The following is a 19895-nucleotide window of genomic DNA, read 5'->3' on the forward strand; positions in this document are numbered from 1 at the left end:
TTCTTTTAGAACATGTGGACAGTCGGGTGTGTGTGCGTCATTTACCTGGAGAATAGATGGCAGCAGGATGCACCATGGGATGAAGGCAGGCCGGCGGAGGCAGTGTGTTGCTCTGGGCAGTGTTCTGCTAGGAAACCTTGGTTCCTGGTATTCATGTGGATGCTACTTTGACATGTACCATCTACCTAATGATTGTTGTAGACCACGTACACCCCTTCATAACAACGGTATTCCCTGATGGCAGTGGCCTCTTTCAGCAGGATAATGCGCCATGCCACACTGTACAGATTGTTCAGGAATGGTTTGAGGAACATGACAAAGAGTTCAAGGTGTTGACAGATCTCAATCCGATTGAGCATCTATGGGATGTGCTGGACCAACAAGTCCGATGCATGGAGGCCCCACCTCGCAACTTACAGGACGTAAAGGATCTGCTGCTAACGTCTTGGTGCCAGATACCACAGGACACCTGTTTTGGTGGCACGAGGGGGACCTACACGATATTAGGCAGGTGGTTTTAATGTTGTGTCTGATCTGTGTATAGTGTGGCTGTGCCTGACTTCACTTGTTTTCAAACAGCCAGCAAGTTTGTGTGTTTGAAGTCTGAATAGCACAAAAAAATTCAAATGAAAATCGATTTTAAGAAAACCCATCCAGTTAACCCATCCAATTGAGGTTGGGTTTTGAAATCTCATTAAAATTAGATTTTTGGAAATTTACATTTATGCATTTGGCAGATGCTTTTATCCAAAGCGACTTACAGTGCACTTATTATAGGGACAATCCCCCTGGAGCAACCTGGAGTTAAGTGCCTTGCTCAAGGACACAATGGTGATGGCTGTGGAAATTGAACCAGCAACCTTCTGATTACCAGTTATGTGCTTTAGCCCACTACGCCACCACCACTCAGACCGAAATGCATTTGTGAAAAACCACAGTGAGAGCCATTATCTCTAAATGGAGAAAATTTGGCACTGTAGTGAACCTTCCCAGAAGTAGCCGACCTTCCAAAATTCATTCAAGAGCAAAAAAGCCAAGGACAACATCCAAGGAACTGCAGGCCTCTCTCGCATCAATAAAGGTCACTGTTCGTGACTCCACTATCAGAAAGACACTGGCCAAAAATTGCATCCATGGAAGAGTGGTGAAGCGAAAACCACTGCTAACCCAGAAGAACATTAAAGCTTGTCTGAATTTTGCCAAAACACACCTTGATGATCCTCAAACCTTTTGGGGGAATGTTCTGTGGACTGATGAGTCGGAATTGGAACTGTTGGAAGACACGAGTCCTGTTACATCTGGCGTAAATCAAACGCAGAATGCCACAAAAAGAACATCATACCTACGGTCAAGCATGGTGGTGGTAGTGTGATGGTGTGGGAATGCTTTGCTGCTTCAGGGCCAGGGTGACTTGCAATAAACGAGGGAAACAAGAATTCTTCTCTCTACCAGAAAATCCTAAAGGAGAACGTCCGGTCATCAGTCCGTGAGTTGAAGCTCAAGTGCAACTGGATTATGCAGCAAGACAAGGATCCAAATCAGAGGATTAAGTCCACCTCTGAATGAATCAAAATAAGCAAAATTAAAGTTTTGGAGTGGCCTAGTCAAAGTCTTGACTTGAACCTGATTGTGATGCTGTGACAGGAACTTAAACAGGCAGTTTATGCTCAAACCCTCCAATGTGACTGAACTAAAGCAGTTCTGCAAAGAAGAGTGGGCCAAAATTACCACAGCGTTGTGAAAGACTGATCTCCAGTTGTTGGAAGTGTTTGGTTGCAGTTGTTGCTGCTAAAAGTGGCACAACCAGCTATTAAGGTTAAGGGGTCAGTTAGTTTTTCACATGGGTGATATAGGTGTTGGAAAACTTTTTGGTTTCAATAAAAAAGATATATATTTGAAAACTGTATTTTGTGTTTACTCAGGTTGCCTTTTGTTTTATATCTCGTTTGAAGATCTAAAACAATTTAGCATGAAAAACACAAAAATAGAACAAATCATACTTTTTCACATCACTGTATATAGTTGTCATTTTTTTCTTGTTTTTGCTCACTCTTTCCCCGTATAGTAAACTATGTGCCATTCGCTATGTAGTGAATTGTAAATGAATCAACATGTGAGCAGTTTTGGACACAGCATTTGCATAAATGTAAAATACAGTCATTCTGTTACAGTAATACAATAATACACCCCATGAGTTCAGCACCACGGCAACATGCAAAACTTACAGTTGTCTGTCTTCTCTTTCCACACTCACAACTACTCTGTAGTTGTTGAAGAAGAAAATCTCTTGTAAGTCATTACTTTGGCAAAGACCACTGGACATTGACTGCACTATTCAAATAATGGATCTGTCACAAAATGTCAGTGCAAAAAGTCAGTCCTAAAGTTTGGATTTTAAAAACAAATTGTGTTGAATATTTATTAGTGACAGCATGATTTAGCAGATTTTTAGTTTTTTAAATTGGAGTTGAAAATAGTTGTGACAATAATGAATGGTAATCGTGATATATGCAGGCCCAGATGGCTTCTGAAGACCATTTTTTTGCATTTTCTTTGCTGATTTTAGGGGAAAATCTTTGGAATTCTGTGTGATGGATTTAAACATGGTAGAATGTGTTAAATGGAGCTGAGAATACATTAAAAAATCTGAAAGCATAATCAAATTAGCCTAAATATTTCACAAATATAAACACAAGCGGGAGGGATTTGTATCACTTTGTGAACGACAAGCATGTGATTTCTGCAGAAATCTGTGAAATTCTGCAGCCACAGATTCCGTGTGGGCCTGCACAAATGCTCAGCCACACACAATATACAATTATGTACTTGGTCCCTGTCTTTCTTCCCTGTGCGTTGCTGATAGTCTTTGAAGTAGCACAGAAGTTTCCCAAGGGCTTGTCTGATTAATTCATGTTTGTGTTCATTTGAAAACAGACCAAGTTTACTTACAGCTCAATCCTGCTCGGTGGGCTGCTCTCAGCTCTGCACTTCAGTGATCAGTTAAGAGAAGGGGATTTTACTCGTATCTTTCCAACCCTTTCTGTATGTGTTTATAGATGAATGCCGTTGATACTCTGGGTCAGACGGCATTGCACAGGGCAGCTCTGGCTGGACACTTGCAGACCTGCAGGCTGCTGTTGAGTTATGGAGCCGATCCTGCCATAGTCTCTCTACAGGGCTTCTCAGCTGCACAGATGGGCAATGAAGCTGTACAGCAGATACTGAACGGTATGAACTGAATGTGGGGTTATGTGTGGATTTAGGCTTCAGTTAGGCATTTGTTTATTGATATTAAAATCTACATTTTTTTTACTTCATATTTTTCAAGTAGTCAGTGGGTTGTCTGAACAATGAGTCGACAAGTCCACCATCCTGACCCAACCTTATATTTGTTTATTTGGGCTTTGATGTTCATTTACAGTTGCAGAATTTCTTTTTTTTTTTTTTTTTTTTTTTGTCTGTTAGAAAACATTCCAGTGAGGAACTCTGATGTGGACTACAGACTCTTAGAAGCAGCAAAAGCAGGAGACTTAGACACTGTGAAGGTGAGATGCCTTTTGTTTGAAACTATGGGGGATATAACAAAATAAAAGAATAAAAATTTGGGCTGTCCTTGTTCCTCATTTTTGTGAGGAACTTTGTGAAAACTTTTAAAATTGTTTCAGATACTTTGTGATAACCTTTAGAAATATTTTCATGTGCTCAGTGCTAAGGTCATAAAAGAGCTCCAGGCTTCATAAAAATATATCTGCAGTTATTGATAGAATTTTTACAACTGCGTTTTTGATGCAATAAAATCAAATTGGCATATTTACGCCAACCAATGAAACTTTTCAAGGGCGCAACTTGAAGCCCTTGTTCCTATTCACAACCTTAAACGAGGTAGCCGATGTAGGAAAAGCTCACATTCGACTCTTCAGTGGAAGCGTTATAGAGAAATGCTGAGCCAGGTCTATGCCCTGGACACACATACACAAACACAAAGTATCCTGTTTCACAAGACTAAAGAGAGTGATTTAGAAACAGATGATCAAAATGTCTGGATGTGATGAATGTCTTTTAATGCGATCAGATCCTCGTTATCTGGATGCCTCATTATGCATAAAGTAATTAGATCAGAGCTCCAATTAGACTTTTGACAGGCAATTAATCAGAATCTCTACTGCTGCCTGCCATAATTCTGGCCTGGTACCCCATAAAAGCAAATCGAAAATGTATTAAATTAGTACTTGTTTTTAAATGCTTATCGTTGAAGTCAACTTGCCGTATTAACTGTGTAGTTTAGGGGAGACGGTGCAGTTGTCACATACAAAAAAGTTTCAATCACAAACTTACTCAAACATACATACATACTCAGCACATGCTCAGTAAAGTTCTCTCTCTGCCTAAAGGAGGTTTTGATATAATGTCCAATATGTTTCTAGTTAATCTCTATGTTCTTGGTTAAAATTTGACATGATTGACTGATGCACACACTGTAGCTGGTAGATACCATACAAAATTGTATCACGGCTATGAGGTTGGGTCATTTGTAACACTAGTTAAAGGTCAGAACTATTCAGAAATATTAAAAAATGAAATTTATTAGGGGTGGGTAAAAATATAGATTTTCCGATGCATCATGATCTTCATTTGAACAATCTCAATATTGATTCTTAAATCCCAAGATCAAGCTTTTACTCTGCACAACCAAATCCAAAGACGAGATCCACGCGACCCATTTGTCATTGAATAATGTCTCTTTTAATACCCTTTCTGCCAAAAAATAAACATTTAGTTCTAATCATGCATAGCGGGGATGAGATAAAGCCATTCGAGCCCTCTCTGGTTAACATGGGTTCATCTACAGACGTTCCTTACAGAGATATTGATTTTCTTAAAGAGACAGAACCGGTTTTTATTATGTGTTCAACAAATGAATGTTAATACCTGTAAATAGTACAAATTATGCAGTTAAACAAACATGATTTGTTCATTTTTAAAAGCTAAAATTTCACCAAAATGATAAACTAATAAAATATAATTAGTAAAATTAATATTTTAGTAATCTACCTAGTTAGAAGTTCCCCTGTATAATTAACAGCATTAGCTAGTAGAGAATTTCTTTCATATGTAAGAAAAAGGGACATTATAACTGAAATATACCTATATGAATCGATATCGAACCGAGAGCTTGTGAACTGGAATTGAATCAGTCGGGAAATCTGCATCAATACCCAGCCCTAGCAATTATGTAATTTGGTGTGCTCTTATTTGATACAGTGGATTAATATAATTTGTTTCTCAATTGTTTTTTTCAATGATTTATTTTTCACTGGAAATGGGGCAATTGTACCACTCTTGATTTCTTGTATTTAAATACAGTGTTTTACTCATTATAGGTCTGTTGTCTAATGTTACAGTTATACAAATATTTCTTATATTTAAAGATGGAAGGAAGATTTGTAGTAGTCTGAGTTTTAAAGGAAAATGTAACCATTTTTACAATTGAAACCTGGTCCTAATTTTTTATTCAGTTTCACTGTTTATTCAAAATTTTAATGATGTTTTGGCTGCACCCCACAAACACCCTCTTGGTTTTGTTTGGTCTTGTACAGCAACTCTGCTCTTCTCAGAATGTGAACTGTCGAGACCTAGAGGGCCGGCACTCCACGCCACTCCACTTTGCCGCCGGCTACAATCGCGTGGCCTTGGTTGAGTACCTGTTACACCACGGCGCCGATGTTCACGCCAAAGACAAAGGGTGAGCGAGACTCCAAGCTGCTCTTCATCAGAAATTCTCGCTCTGTTGTTATATAAACTATAATCTCTCTGTCACTGTTTATCTCGCTCTGTTTATCTCTCTCTGCATTTCTGCTGTCAGAGGTTTGGTGCCATTGCATAATGCTTGCTCATACGGCCATTATGAAGTGGCAGAGCTGCTGGTTAGGCACGGAGCTTCGGTCAACGTGGCCGACCTGTGGAAGTTCACCCCACTGCACGAGGCAGCGGCCAAGGGCAAATATGAGATCTGCAAATTGCTTCTGAAGGTACTACTCTTACCAGCCAGGGCAATTAATTTCACATTCTTTCATCATGCACATGAGGTTTGTTCTTTGCCAACTTAAACATTTGATTTTCTGTTATTTCTTGAACATCTGTTGTAGTTAATTCTGCAAGTTTAATGCCCCCAAAGTATGAGGTTGCGAGTCTTGAAAACTTAATTTAGAATGGGTTGAAAATGATAAACAAATCACTGTATGCCATGGGTTTCCAAGAAAACGTTTTTTAATGAGCTGCCATGCAGTTACATTATACTGCCGTGCACAGGCAAAATGCATTAACTACACAGGGTTGGGCTCAACTATGCTCCGATTTATACAATTAAAACAGAGTATGCCATATGCAGTAACTACAAAATCCACAATATAAAAAAACCCCAAAAAAAACAAGGCAAAGGAACTTTGAAGCCATTTTTCTGTTTCAGTGTTGGCGTATTTATTGTGTTTTGTCTATGTAGGGTAGTATAACTGTATTTCTGTAGTATTTAATACTGTATTAAATAATATAACTATAATTTCCAACTATTTTTGTAAATGTAAAACCTGAAAAAACAAAATAATAATATATATATATAATTTTTTGCGGTGAGGCCAATAAAAATGTTGCCATAGTAAAAAGCCCTGCTAGTCCTGCTGGGTTATCACACACATAAACACACACAAACTTGCTAAAACACGAACGCACCTGAATCGGCACCGCATCACGTCACTCAACATACTTGTTAATTCAGGTGATAGCTCTCTTTTCGAGACGTCTGACATAGCCTGGGGTTGTTAATGGTTTTTATCACTCTGTAAAGGTTTTAATGCTGTCTGCTTTCATTGCACCTCAGGTTCCTGTCACAGAGAGGTGCAGCTTCAGAACTCATTAAATAAACATCTCACTTTGTTTCTTAAAGTGGAAGTGATGAAGTTCTCTTTGTTCTTGTGTTAGAAACTGCAGGAAAATTATTTGTATTTAACATCCACTGAATCTAAATCTGTACAGGCAGCTGTATAACGATTGGAAGTGTCATGTAGGGCACTAATACTAATTTCCTGATTCAAGTTAATTCCAATTATAAATTAATTCAGTTATAATAGTTCCGTTACAAGGTAAATTTTTCTTAGATTTGAAAAATTTTCTTTGATCTAATGTTGTGAACTGTACATAGAACCCTTTAACTTGATGCATTACTAAAATATTAATGGAATATTCTGGGTTCAATTAGGGGTGGGCAATATGATCAAAATCACAATATGAGTAATTTTATATCATGATAACGATATTTATCACAATGAAAAAGTTTTCTGGAAAATCAATAAAAATCGAAAATCTATTAAAAAAATATATTTAATAGCCCTATTGTAATCCCTGTTTTTGGAATTCCAGTCAGTGAATTAAATACTTTATGAAAAATAACACTACTTCCTCTATATTTGAAACGAGAAAAACAATGTCAAAGTAAATAAATAAAAATCAACTTGTTTTCACAAATCAACCTTACCAAAATGCTAAATATAACAGTATGCCACATTTATATTTAAAATGTTGTTGAACAATATTATTATTATAAACTTTGCTCAAAAAAATTTAAGATCTTCTCAAAGCAATGCAACAAAGAAAATAAAACATAAGTAAAAAAAATATATAATTATATATCCAACGAAAATAAACACTTCTTGAAAAAAAATCAAAATCAAATAAATATCACTTCTTGCTTAATTAATAAATAAATGACCGAATTAATGCGGAGTTTATCTTTTGGCTTTCGTATTCTTTTTAGTGCTTAATTTTGAGGTGGAAAAACAGACTGCTTGTATTACAAGTGATTATCATTGTGTGAACCACATTTGTCGCACCTGTTTTAATAACAAGCTCCTCTTCATTTTCTTGACCTGTTTGGGAGTCGTCCCATTCTGTGGAGATGTCTTTCTCCATTTGGGGTTTCCTGGGTCAAAAATGATTGAGTAGCACGAGTGATCCCGCTCTGAGCTCTCCTGTCTCTGGAGCACAAATATCGGAAAGCCTGTTGGATTCGCGCACACTTCGGAGCACCAGAGATAGCGTACGCCATGTGAAACATTTGCGTGTCAGATGAGAAGAATATTTCGCTTTTAAAGCGCCAAACGTGCTATGAAGGTCATTCAGTTTGTTTGGGTGGCTGCAAAAAAAAATTAAATGCTGGAAAAACCTTGTCCATTTTTCTTCAATTCTCTCAGTCTCACGTAAAGCCCTGCCCACTGATAGATAAGTCCACGGTGTGCACATGGATATTTACATATTGCAATATACACGATATAGCAAAATCTCTATCGATATGAAGCTTGATTTTGTATCTCAGTATGGGATATAGCCAACTCCGGTTTTGCAGATATGCTGTCCAAAGCAGACCATCAACCGTCTTGTAGTGTCCAGTGTACACCCACCTAATTAATTTGCAAAGAATTCATGGGGGGGAACAAAATAACACACTTGTGCTTCACAAGCTTGAAAGTTGATTACCACAAAAAAAATTTAAAATCAATATCAGACCCTACCTTGTGCAAAGGCAACATATTTTGGCAAAATTGAAGAAATCCAGTCTCTTAGACATTTATCGTGTGTATGTTCAACACATTTGGCTGGACAATCAAAAAAACTTTAAAGCTATTTTTCTTAATTTCAATAATGCGTAGTTCGCTTTGCCTTTGTAGGGCAGTATACAATAATATCCTAGCAAGATCTCAGGTGAGGGTTAGATACTGTTATGTGTCAGCCTTTAGTGCTTCTCTGTGGATCTATGCTCAATGTCATTATCTCCTACAGCATGGAGCAGACCCCACCAAGAAGAATCGGGATGGAAACACTCCATTGGACATGGTGAAGGAGGGAGACACAGATATCCAGGACTTGCTGAGAGGAGATGCAGCACTTTTGGATGCCGCCAAAAAAGGCTGCCTGGCCCGGGTCCAAAAACTGTGCAGCTTGGAGAACATCAACTGCAGAGACACACAGGGACGCAACTCCACTCCCCTGCACCTGGCAGGTAATGAAAAATTATTTGCATCCTTCCAAGCCATCTTATTCAACACAGAAATGAGAGCACTTCTCTCTTTCATATGAAAAAATCAAGCTGTACTGCCATCCAGAGAATTGTCTCTACAAAAGTGATGAAGCATGTGTGTAAGATATCATCCCACTGCAGAGACGAGGCAAGGAACCCCAGTTGGAAACAAAAGGGGGAATGTTGAATTAAATCTTGGCTTTTATCCCTTTCTAAGCTCTATGTAAGCCTGGCTCCCAGGCAGGGATTCAAAAGCTTCCCTGCAAAATATTAAGTCTGACTTCCACACCGTTTGTACCGTCACCAATATTTATACACCCGAAAATGTTCTCTATATGGCTCATGTCCCCGAAAGAGTCTTGTTCAGAATAAGCTCTTAATGTGACTCTTTTACATCCTGTTAATGGGTTTTCTTGTATTTGTGAGGACTATTATATTATTATGTCCAATGGCATCAATCGATCAGAGGTGAACAGACCAAATCTTATGACTCTTTAAAAAGTGTTTTTTGTGGTTATAGAATAAAAAACTGTAGGAACTATAGAATAATTAATGAAAATCCTATTCAGTCGTATTGAGTATAAAATATGTAGAATAGTCATGGATTATTGGTTAGCTGTGATGCTCACAGAGGCAATGCAAGTTTGAATTAACTCCTCTCCATAATTTCTTGTACTCAATAAAAAGGCAAAAACATGGAAAAAAGTATAGTATATAATTTTCTACATGCAGTATTTTGATACCAAGCTTAGGCTCAGTTTTGTAGTCTGGTTATGACCCAAATATTGCTTTCTAAAAAAGCATTTAAAATTGTTGTTGGTTAATTAAAATTTGATGGATGAATACGCTCCTTGTTTGGACTTTTTGTTTATGTCAGTTGTAGGCTTTGGATCCAAGAACCGGTTCTTATTCAGAATTTGTTCCTTTTTTTTTTATTTATTTTTTTTATAAATATCAGGGTGAATGATTTTCATGGCATGTTTTGTTACCGGTTCTTAAATGCAACACTGTGCTAAAATACTCGTATGAGTCGGTTCTTTTGAATCTAATGTGCATAATACAACAGCATGATCAGTGTAATCCAATTCCTGAACAAATGACTTTTATCAGCTGGTTCTTCTTAGTGAATTTACTGAACCAAAGAAGTAAATCTTTTCGTCATGTCTGACTTGAAATGAACAAATAGTGATGTTATGTGTACCTTTGGCTTGTGATACTTAAAACAGAGATAATAACCGGATGGTTGTTGATATGACAATGTGTATGTAAAGATAATAAGAAAAAAAATGTGTAATTAGTGATATGTTGAAAAATTATATGAATGAAAAAATATATTAAAGAGCAAAAATCTGTTCTATTAAAATTAGTGCTCTCAGTAGATACAAATATTTAATCTTGATTAATCGCATGATTTTTCAGTTAATCGCGATTACTTGCAAAAAAAATTGAAAAAGTGTCAGAGTTTGGGTCTATATATACTTCCGTTCCTGTCTAAATGCATTTATTTCATTCTTAGAAAAGAAAACAATATGTAACAATAATGTTTTATTAACTTCTTCCAAACAAAGCATTGCAAAGTATAAAGATAAAAATGCTCTAAAATAGCACCAATTCAAGTAACAAACATTTCGCAAAGTCTAAGTGGGTAGTTAACTAATTGAAATATGTAGTCCCTTTAGTTTGCGTTGTTATTGCAATTGGCATTAAATCTCTTAAACCCTCATCCTCCACAATATTAATAGTGGCAATACACTTTGCTACAGCTATGGTGAAGCTGCATTAACATGATTTGCCACTTTAAACTCCACATGAAAAGTGCTTGCAGAGAATGTGTTGTTTTGCTTTTAGTGCCGGCATTGTCCATGTAATTATACTGGAATGCAACGCTGGAGAAATGTTGATGGTTCACTCAAGCAGGTCGTGTGAATGAGGCTTATCGCAAGTTCTGTCTGGGTCACATTGCAAAGGTTCCGCTTTCTTACAACCAGTGTTCAGCACTCACACGGAGCTGAATAAAATGTCAGAATCTAATGTGAAAATTGGCAAATGCACTTAATTTTGATTAAGAAAAAGTTAAATGGTTAAAACTGTGGTCACAGCTGTTTTTCACAGCTATCATGAGAATAGAAAAGGAGATTGACTTTGTTTATTCATTCATACACACTGTTGACAGGCCACTCCTGTAAGCTGTTGTATGAACGGGACATTTCGAAAATCAAATCTGTTAGTAAATACAGTCGTCAATCTCTAACACTCACTGTGTGAACATATCCATAGTGTTTCCAGAGGCTAAGTTCATAACTCTATTGACAATATATTCAAAGTCACATGGGAATATTCGTGCACATTGAAACGTGCTCTATATCTATATCTAGCTGCAAATATACAGGCTTAAAAACAATACCCAGAAGCCCGAGACTGTTAAACAGATTTGCCTTTTGCACTCTGAGTCCAGGGTATGAGTGTACTGCTCTAGGATCATAATTTGCAGTACACTACAGCCATGCCAGCGACTCATAGCAGGACACATACTGCGTGCAGAACAGCACAGACCAGCAAATGTCACTGAACAGATGGACTGAGCGCTCTGGTCACTCCACTTATCTTGCTGGGCCAGGCCAGCAGCAGGTGGTTTATGGCCCTAACCATCAGGCAGAGATACAGACACATACACACACACTCACTTTTACTTCAGCTAGCACACATAAACCATCTCTACCAGAGTGCAATGGACTGTGACTAATGTGCTCATTGTGACCCCTGCCTAGAGAACATGCTGCTCGTCTGCTGTTTGCCTGAGAGGAGAATCATAAGACGCTCACTGAAGCATTCATTTTGACTGACTACATGGGATGATACCTCACTACTTCATTACGACATGCTAACGCACTGTATCAAGTAGTCTTATCATTCACCATAAACCTAATATTTACTATGATGTTGTCTTGTGCAGCCTGACCTTTGACTAAACAGCTTAAAGGGACAGTTCACCCATTTACTCACCCTCATGTTGTTTCAAATGTGTATGACTTTCTTTCATGGAACATAATGTTAGGCATTTGTATAGGAACAACTATTCCAATTAAAGTTAATGGTGACTGGTAACTGCCTAATATATCCTGTTGTGTTCAGTGGAAGAAAGTAATACATATGGGTTCAACATGAGTGTGAACTGATGATGACAGAATTTAAAATTCTTTAAGCTTTCTCTTTAAGGTCTGGTTCTCATAGCTGCTTATTCTGGCCAAGAACTGGCTACTAAAGACCATCTGACTGACAAGCAAAACAACCAACGTTGATTCTTCTTTAGTTTTTACATGGCATTAAGGGGCGGGTTTGTCTGACGTTGGTTGTACGTCAATAATAGATCAAAATTATTTACATTTTGGCGTGGCAATCTCTCCAAATGTTTGTACAGAAAACACTGTAAATGTACTGTATATAGACTATGTGATCAGAATACAAAAGTAATAAGGACAGATTATTTCACAGATATAACTCAGAAAACAAAACGGAATATACAGCTGTGCTTGCAGATATCTAGTTAACTTGCCAAGTCCTTCAAACAAAAACTTAGACAAATCGAGAGATAATTTCATCCTCAAAATCACTTAGTAGTAGTAGTCCATTACTTTAACACAACTTTGTTTCCAGATGGACTGATAAAAAAAATAAAAAAAAACCTTTTTCCTTACTCTTGAAAGTTGCATAGAGTCAACCAATCAAAATTGAGAAAGTACTTGCCAGTTTTCTATGAGAAACACTGCTAAAGCTGCTTATAGTTTATGGAGGATACCCTGCAGGAAGCATTTGATGAGCACAGTGCACGGGGCTGGGTTTGTGCATTATTAGAGAACTGCAGCATGTTATGATGAGGGCTTTAATTAGCGATAGTCCTGTGGGCAGTCATGTGTGTTTGGAACTCAAAGGAACCAAGAGAGACCATTAAAACTGAAAATAGGTGCCTGGTCCTCTTGTGGAATGGTCAGCAGCTGCTTGTTCAATGGACCTGAGTGAGGGTTTTTGGCCTAGTCCGCTTAAAGCAGAATGCTTAAATCATGTTGTTTTTAGTGGGTCGTTAGTGGGATCTTTTCACTGGCCTCCAGTGGAATCATAGTATAACATGTGATATTAAAGTGTGTGAAGTGTAAGGTGGGTTTTTCAACTACAGTGGTTCAAGCTGTAGGAATGCTGAGGTGACTGAAGAAATGTTAACTGCAAGGTGGAATAAAACTGCATTTCTTGTCTATTACCACTGTCGTTGGTATAAGTAGCAGAAGGAAATATGCACAGTTAGAATAGCTAAATATGTGAGAGCATTGTTTAGAACCGTACTGTGTCCTTATTGTAATGCAATATGTAGCACTTAAATGTTTAATCTTAATATTAGTTAAACAGTTTAATTAAACTAGAAATGGATTCAAAAGAAAATGTTTAAAAACAGTAAAAAAAAGTCTTACAAGGTTATATCAGATGGTTACAATTTAGATATAATAGTTACAAAATTGATGTATGAAAGATGTATATGAAACCAGTATGCATACTACCTGAGTGAGAGAGAATAGAGGATAAAAAGGGTAGAGAGAGAAATGCTATTGAGAGCTGAGGGAATGGCCTAAAGGCCTGTAACCCATTTGCCCAAATACACAAACACCTCAGCAAATAGGCTGATAGATCACTAGCTCCCTCTGTATGTCTTATAATTGCAATAGGACTGTTTTCACTAATAAATGGGGGTTGTAACACAGGAATGAATTCTTTTATTCATTTCCAACCTTACAGAAGTGTCTTTTTTTTTCTATGCAAAAATACTATCCCAGTTGAAAGTGCAGTTTCCCAGACAAATGTAGCACTTTCAACATTGTTTTAAGTTAACCTGTGGTTGTTTGAGCAGGTCAACTTTTGTCTCAACCAATATTGTGTCTTTGGGGTGGAATTGTTTGTTTGAACAATGTGAGAGGGGGGAAGTGTTTGGGAAACTGTTTGGAAATATAATATGAATATGCATACTTCCTTCTATAAATTATGCCAAAACCAGTATGTCAATTAAGTAGTTTCTACAAATCCTCAGTATTAAAAATGTAGTGGTGGTGGTGTAGTGGGCTAAAGCACATAACTGGTATTAAGGTTGCTGGTTCAATCCCCACAGCCATCACCATTGTGTCCTTGAGCAAGGCACTTAACTGTATTAAGGATGACCTACTACATCCAGCGAGACTCTGAAGTTCGCAACCACTGGACAGTTTACTATTCCATAATCTGAGGAGCTGAGGAAACATCACATTCAAAGCGCTGAATTAAAAAAAAAAAAAAAAAAAAAAAAAAAACTTCAAAGAACCATGAGTCAGATGGCTCTTTTCAACTTTAAGTGCAATATATACCAATAAAGTTGTTCCTTTTGGTTAAATTGTGCAAAACCAGAGTAAACAATTTTTGCGCTTGTTACTACGACAAATATTCGGGTCACGGTACAATGCCCATGTTCCCATAAGACCAAGAATGTATTCATACTACTTACCTGCATACCTAAATAATGTACTTTATTTATGGCCGAGAAGTACGTTCTTTATCAAATGAAGTGCATACTCTGATACTATGCAAATTCGGACACTGCTAAACATTATATTGGCAACCTTGTCTGTTGTCGTTAGTGAAACAAAAATTAAACACTTCACCTTTAAGGGTTTCAAAGGTGAATTAAAAGAACTTAAGGCCACGTCCACACCAACATGTTTTTGTTTGAAAATGCATTCATTTCACTACGGGTTTGCCTTCTGTTCACACTGACACAGTGTTTTGTCCAGCAAAAACAGAGCTTTTAAAAAAGCTCTCCCAAGTGGATAAATTTGAAAACGTCGTCTTTGCGTTGTAGTGTGGATAGGGAAAACTGAGATATTTGAAAACGATGACGTATTTGTAGTCATGTGATGCAGTCATGTGATCCATTCAATCCAAAACAATCAAGATGGCGGCCCATATTGTAGCGCCATTGTTGTGCCTGCTATCCACTTTGATAGTGTTGTTAAAAATAAATGTTATTTTGTGCAAGATTCACATTACATTCCTTCAAAGGCGACGGAAAGTTTGCGTGGAATTGCTGGCCGGGGGTAGAACCCAAGAACAATTGCATTTCAGACCGTACATGGAAATGAAGCAAGGCCATGCTCCTTACCATTTTTTTTGCATGTGCAGGAAGGGGATTTAAGTGTTGTCAGACGCTTCAGTGTGGACGAGCAACTTTTGGAAAACATTTGAAAACCACAGTGTAGATGAGCATTTCGAAAACGAAAGCAAAGTTTTATCCGGATTAATAGGGATACAGCCTCAAACAGACTTCTCTATGAAATGGCTGTTTTGCCATTGGTTTTTGTTGTTCAGGTGTCAAAATACCCTTATCTCTCTGAAAAGAACATATGGATTAATGGATTAATCACATAAATTTGATTATACCAGATTGTAAGTGTCCAGATGTCATAGATGTTTATTTACATTTTTCTGCATCTGTTTCTCCACAGCTGGCTATAACAATCTAGAGGTCGCTGAGTACCTACTTGAACATGGGGCGGACGTAAATGCGCAAGACAAAGGTGGCCTTATTCCCCTCCACAATGCAGCCTCGTATGGGGTGAGTGCAATAAGAACTGCCTATTAAATGGAAGACTTTATCTTTATATATTTTCCATCATAAAAACAGCAAGAAAAGAAAGAAAACTATTTAAACTGGCATGTGTTTCATTTCATTCATCTTCATGTGATATATGAAGCTTCTCTCTCTCTGCACTCTTGTGTTTGAGGGAGAGAAAAAGAGCGCTTTCATCAGATTCGCACCACACTATCATTGTCATCCTAAACACAGTGACTCCAAAAAAATGTGTTATTTGTAAAGAAGATGCTGGGAAAAGGGATTGAAGTTATTGTCTGTCACTTTTATTTAACCCAACAACAACACAGGATAAAACAATCAAACGAATGTCGAACTCTGTCAGGCACAACGCAACAAACCCAACAATATGAATATTAATACCGTTAAAGCATGAATAAAGTATCATACGTGTTAGCTTGGTTACTTTTAAAGTTAAGTAAAACCCTGGTAAAACTGTCCTTAATTGTCATTTTTAATTACTGAAAATGCATATATTAGCTATATCAATATATCCAATAAAATGGCACACGTATACAAACACAAAACTACTCATATCAGTGCTTCATATTGGCTGACACCTAAAACTAGGTATTGATACTTGTATTGTTCTTCCAGAATTGGTGTCAATGCATCTCTAACCCTAACCATCGAGGAACCCCATAACCCCACTAATTTGGAACACTACGTAGGCAGGAACTACGTAGGCAGTTTGTGTGCCACAAACAATGCTTCACACGGAGACTTGACTCACAAGTGATTTCAACAGAGACACGAAGATTTAATGACATTGTACTCTTATAAACATCAAAATACATAGCACACACAAATATTGGTGGGAAAATCCACTTTTAATCACACTGAACCATTTTTAGCTATACTTTTCAGTATTAAGAACTGTAAGTTTATTTATAATTAACTTCAATTAACATGTCTCTTGCCTCGTCTTCCATCGCCACACTGCATAGGATATGTGCAATGCTGCCTTAGAATTTGGCCAGAACAAGGTAACTTAGTAGGCAGCCTTTGCATTGGGAGCACCTGTGGTGCTTTAAAAGGCAGTCTCCGTGGGCAGCTTACTAGATTTTGGAACAGAGCTTATATTTCAGTGTGACAGGGACTACATACAGACATCTGTTAAGTCAACACGTCATGCCTCCGGTGTCATGTCAGGTCTGACTGGCAACAGTGCGATGGGAACATCAGACATACATAAACAGATTTAAATGCTGAATAATCTATGTATGTGTTCTTGAAATCCAGACGCACAGCTTTTTTCGTCCCTGAACAAAAGTAGACCCTCACTTGAACCCTGCTGTCTTTGATATAGCACTTTCACTTCATTTCCTGACTTAGGAGATCATTGTGTGTGTGGCTAAATGCAAAAATTTTTGTGCGTCTGTGTACATTGGAGATGGCAGAGAGTGTTTGTGCAGCATTTTAGAGGTCTTGCCAGCAGAACCTCAGCTTATGCACTTTTAATGCATCGCTGTTGCTCATAATTCTTTCAGGTGGTTTCAGTTCCGTTTCCCCTCAGAAACAACCATGATACTGACTTGATTCCACTTGCCAGCCATAACCCAGACAAGATTTAATCCGCATGGCACAAAACGCTTCTTATGCAGGATTTTGTCTTTCTAGAAGGGAAATCAATTTAGGGCTAGTTGATTGTTGGAGGTATCTCTGGAGGCCTTCAGGGATGTGATTAGACCATGCAGATGGTAGGGAGCAGATTGTGGTTATATAAGCATACTGGATCAGAACTGGATTTGGTCGGGCATTGGCCCTCAAGCCATGGCTGGGCGAAAATTCAAATACTCATGATATATTTGTGCTTTTAATGCGCTTTTTATTTGCCAATTAAGAAATGAGACCATATATTTAGACTAGTTTCGCGATCCTTCCTTGTTGTCTCGTGACTTGCAATTATGGGAGTGTTAAATCAGGTTTTAATAGTGTCTCTGATTTAAACATCAGTAGAAAACATTTTAAGTCGGTAAGTTAGTTTTCATGAATCAGTTTAAACTAAAATGAATTAGTTGCTGATTCAACCATTAATTAACATCATCAATGAAAAATTTTCACTGCCATTTCTGTGTTGCATTTTATTGAAGTGTTTTAGTAAGAATATATGTAGGTGAATATAACGGCCTTGATAATGATTATCTAGATTTCGACTGTTGTAATTTTTACAGTGAGCATTTTGAATCTACTTTGAATCAAAGATTATAGACCATTTCTGAACAAATACAAAAATATTGAGAGATATATTGAATAGCGTCCAAAGGGCTGAAAAATAATGAGATGCTATATTATCCAGCCCTATTCAGAATTGAAGTCATTGGCTAGACCTCGATCACACTTAGATATACACTACATCTGCCGCTGGTCCCTGGAGCTTATGATTGGCTGTGTCGGAGGTGGCAGATGGCCCGGGCACTGTTGATTGGCAGGAGGAGGGCTGGCGGCTGGCTGATGCTAGCTGACCTTAAGTGCGCCTCCCTCTGTTCATACGCGGCCTGTTTGTGTAGAGGCTGTCAGTGCTCGGTAAACACAGCCAGCTGATCACAGTTCCATACAATCACTGCTGCTGACGGGAGGCCAGCTCAGCACAGCTCAGTCATACACAAACCAAAACCAAAGTTGTTTTCTCCTTCGCTCTCCAGTGCTATCGATAATGGAACTGGAATGCCATTAAATCCCAAATGCCATTAAATCTCACCACTATAAATGGGAGATTAGTCTCCCATTAGAGCCATTGTTTTGTTCTTCCACTGTTTTTTCAAATAGTGATTTTTGCGTTGATTGAGTTTAACTTACAGTGCACATATTTTTGCAAGTCATTTTTACCCATTCAGGGTGTGATGTTGCATCCAAACCTTCATGTGGGATAGTCTTTGGCCCTTAGTCATAATTCTATGTGTCGTCCATTAATAATAAAAAAAATAATAATTTCCTGTAATTCTGAAATAGTTTCTACTATCTTCATCTATCTAATTGCAGTGGAGATGTGTAACACTCTCAAAATACATTTTGGAAAAAAGGAAATTAAAATATGTTGTAAAAAGAAATATTAAAAATTGTGACACAGTCAAATAAAATAAAACATTTAGTTTTATGGCTTTTAGTCCATTCTATTAGCTTTGAAGCTATCTATTAACTCCAAAAAGTTGACAACTAACTTTTTGCAGATAAACACATCTAAAAATATTGTTTTTATTCTGGGAAAATACACCAAAAATATCCATGACTCGTGCTGCACCACACAAATTGCTGTCAGGACAGAAAACTGCTAGTCAAGCGAGTCTTTAATAATGAATGCATTAAAGGGTTAAACAACAATCCATCAACCCGGCAAGATACCCTTAAACCAAAGCTTTTAATAAAATAGAGCTGCTATAGAAAGAACTAACCTGGTTTAATTTACAGCCAGGCCTTAAACATTGTGTGTTAAAGCAACAATAATTCTGTTAGTAATAAGCTTTTGTCTTCCTCCCAGCATGTGGATATTGCAGCCCTGCTGATCAAGTATAACACCTGTGTAAATGCCACTGATAAATGGGCCTTTACCCCCCTCCATGAGGCTGCACAGAAGGGCCGCACGCAGCTCTGTGCACTGCTGCTTGCCCACGGGGCCGACCCCACCATGAAGAACCAGGAGGGCCAGGCGCCACTGGACTTGGCGACGGTAATACACACATACTTTAACACTCTCACACAGATTCACAGGATAGTTAAATCCAAAATTAAAGCTCTTTCATCATTTACTCACCCTCGTATTGTTTCAAACCTTCTGAATTTCTTTCTATTCAAAGAATGAATGTCAGCCGGGGTTGAAACGACATGAGGGTGAAAGATAAAGAAAGAATTTTAATTTTCAGGTGAACTAACTGTTGAAGTGCACTTATATATTAGCATATCATGAACAGAGCTATATATTTGCATATCTAAATATAGACCAGTTTCAGACCTGGGACTTTTATAACCTATAAAGTTTTATGCTCTGCCGGATTGTTTGTTCTGGCTTTGAGGTCTCATATTGTTCAGGTGGCATAGACGATCCTTCTTTTTTTTTTTTTAAATCCCCTTTTCTACCCAATTTGGAATGCCCAATTCCCACTACTTAGTAGGTCCTCGTGGTGGCGCGGTTACTTACCTCAGTCTGGGTGGCGGAGGACAAGTAGTCAA

General features: G+C 37.8%; 1 protein-coding gene across 4 annotated transcripts in view; it reads left to right on the plus strand.

Annotated features, from left to right (window-relative positions):
• Positions 1 to 19895, plus strand: part of LOC127428865 (poly [ADP-ribose] polymerase tankyrase-1-like) — a 137086-nt gene that overhangs the window by 104831 nt on the left and 12360 nt on the right. For all 4 annotated transcript variants that reach the window (XM_051677508.1, XM_051677510.1, XM_051677511.1 and 1 more), the window contains 7 exons: positions 3057 to 3228; positions 3466 to 3545; positions 5598 to 5743; positions 5864 to 6029; positions 8830 to 9049; positions 15583 to 15692; positions 19207 to 19395. In XM_051677508.1, the coding sequence (XP_051533468.1) occupies positions 3057 to 3228; positions 3466 to 3545; positions 5598 to 5743; positions 5864 to 6029; positions 8830 to 9049; positions 15583 to 15692; positions 19207 to 19395 (1083 nt within the window). The remainder of the gene's footprint in view (positions 1 to 3056; positions 3229 to 3465; positions 3546 to 5597; positions 5744 to 5863; positions 6030 to 8829; positions 9050 to 15582; positions 15693 to 19206; positions 19396 to 19895) is intronic.

Source organism: Myxocyprinus asiaticus, chromosome 38 (assembly GCF_019703515.2).
Source record: "Myxocyprinus asiaticus isolate MX2 ecotype Aquarium Trade chromosome 38, UBuf_Myxa_2, whole genome shotgun sequence".
In the NCBI taxonomy this organism is placed as follows: domain Eukaryota; kingdom Metazoa; phylum Chordata; class Actinopteri; order Cypriniformes; family Catostomidae; genus Myxocyprinus; species Myxocyprinus asiaticus.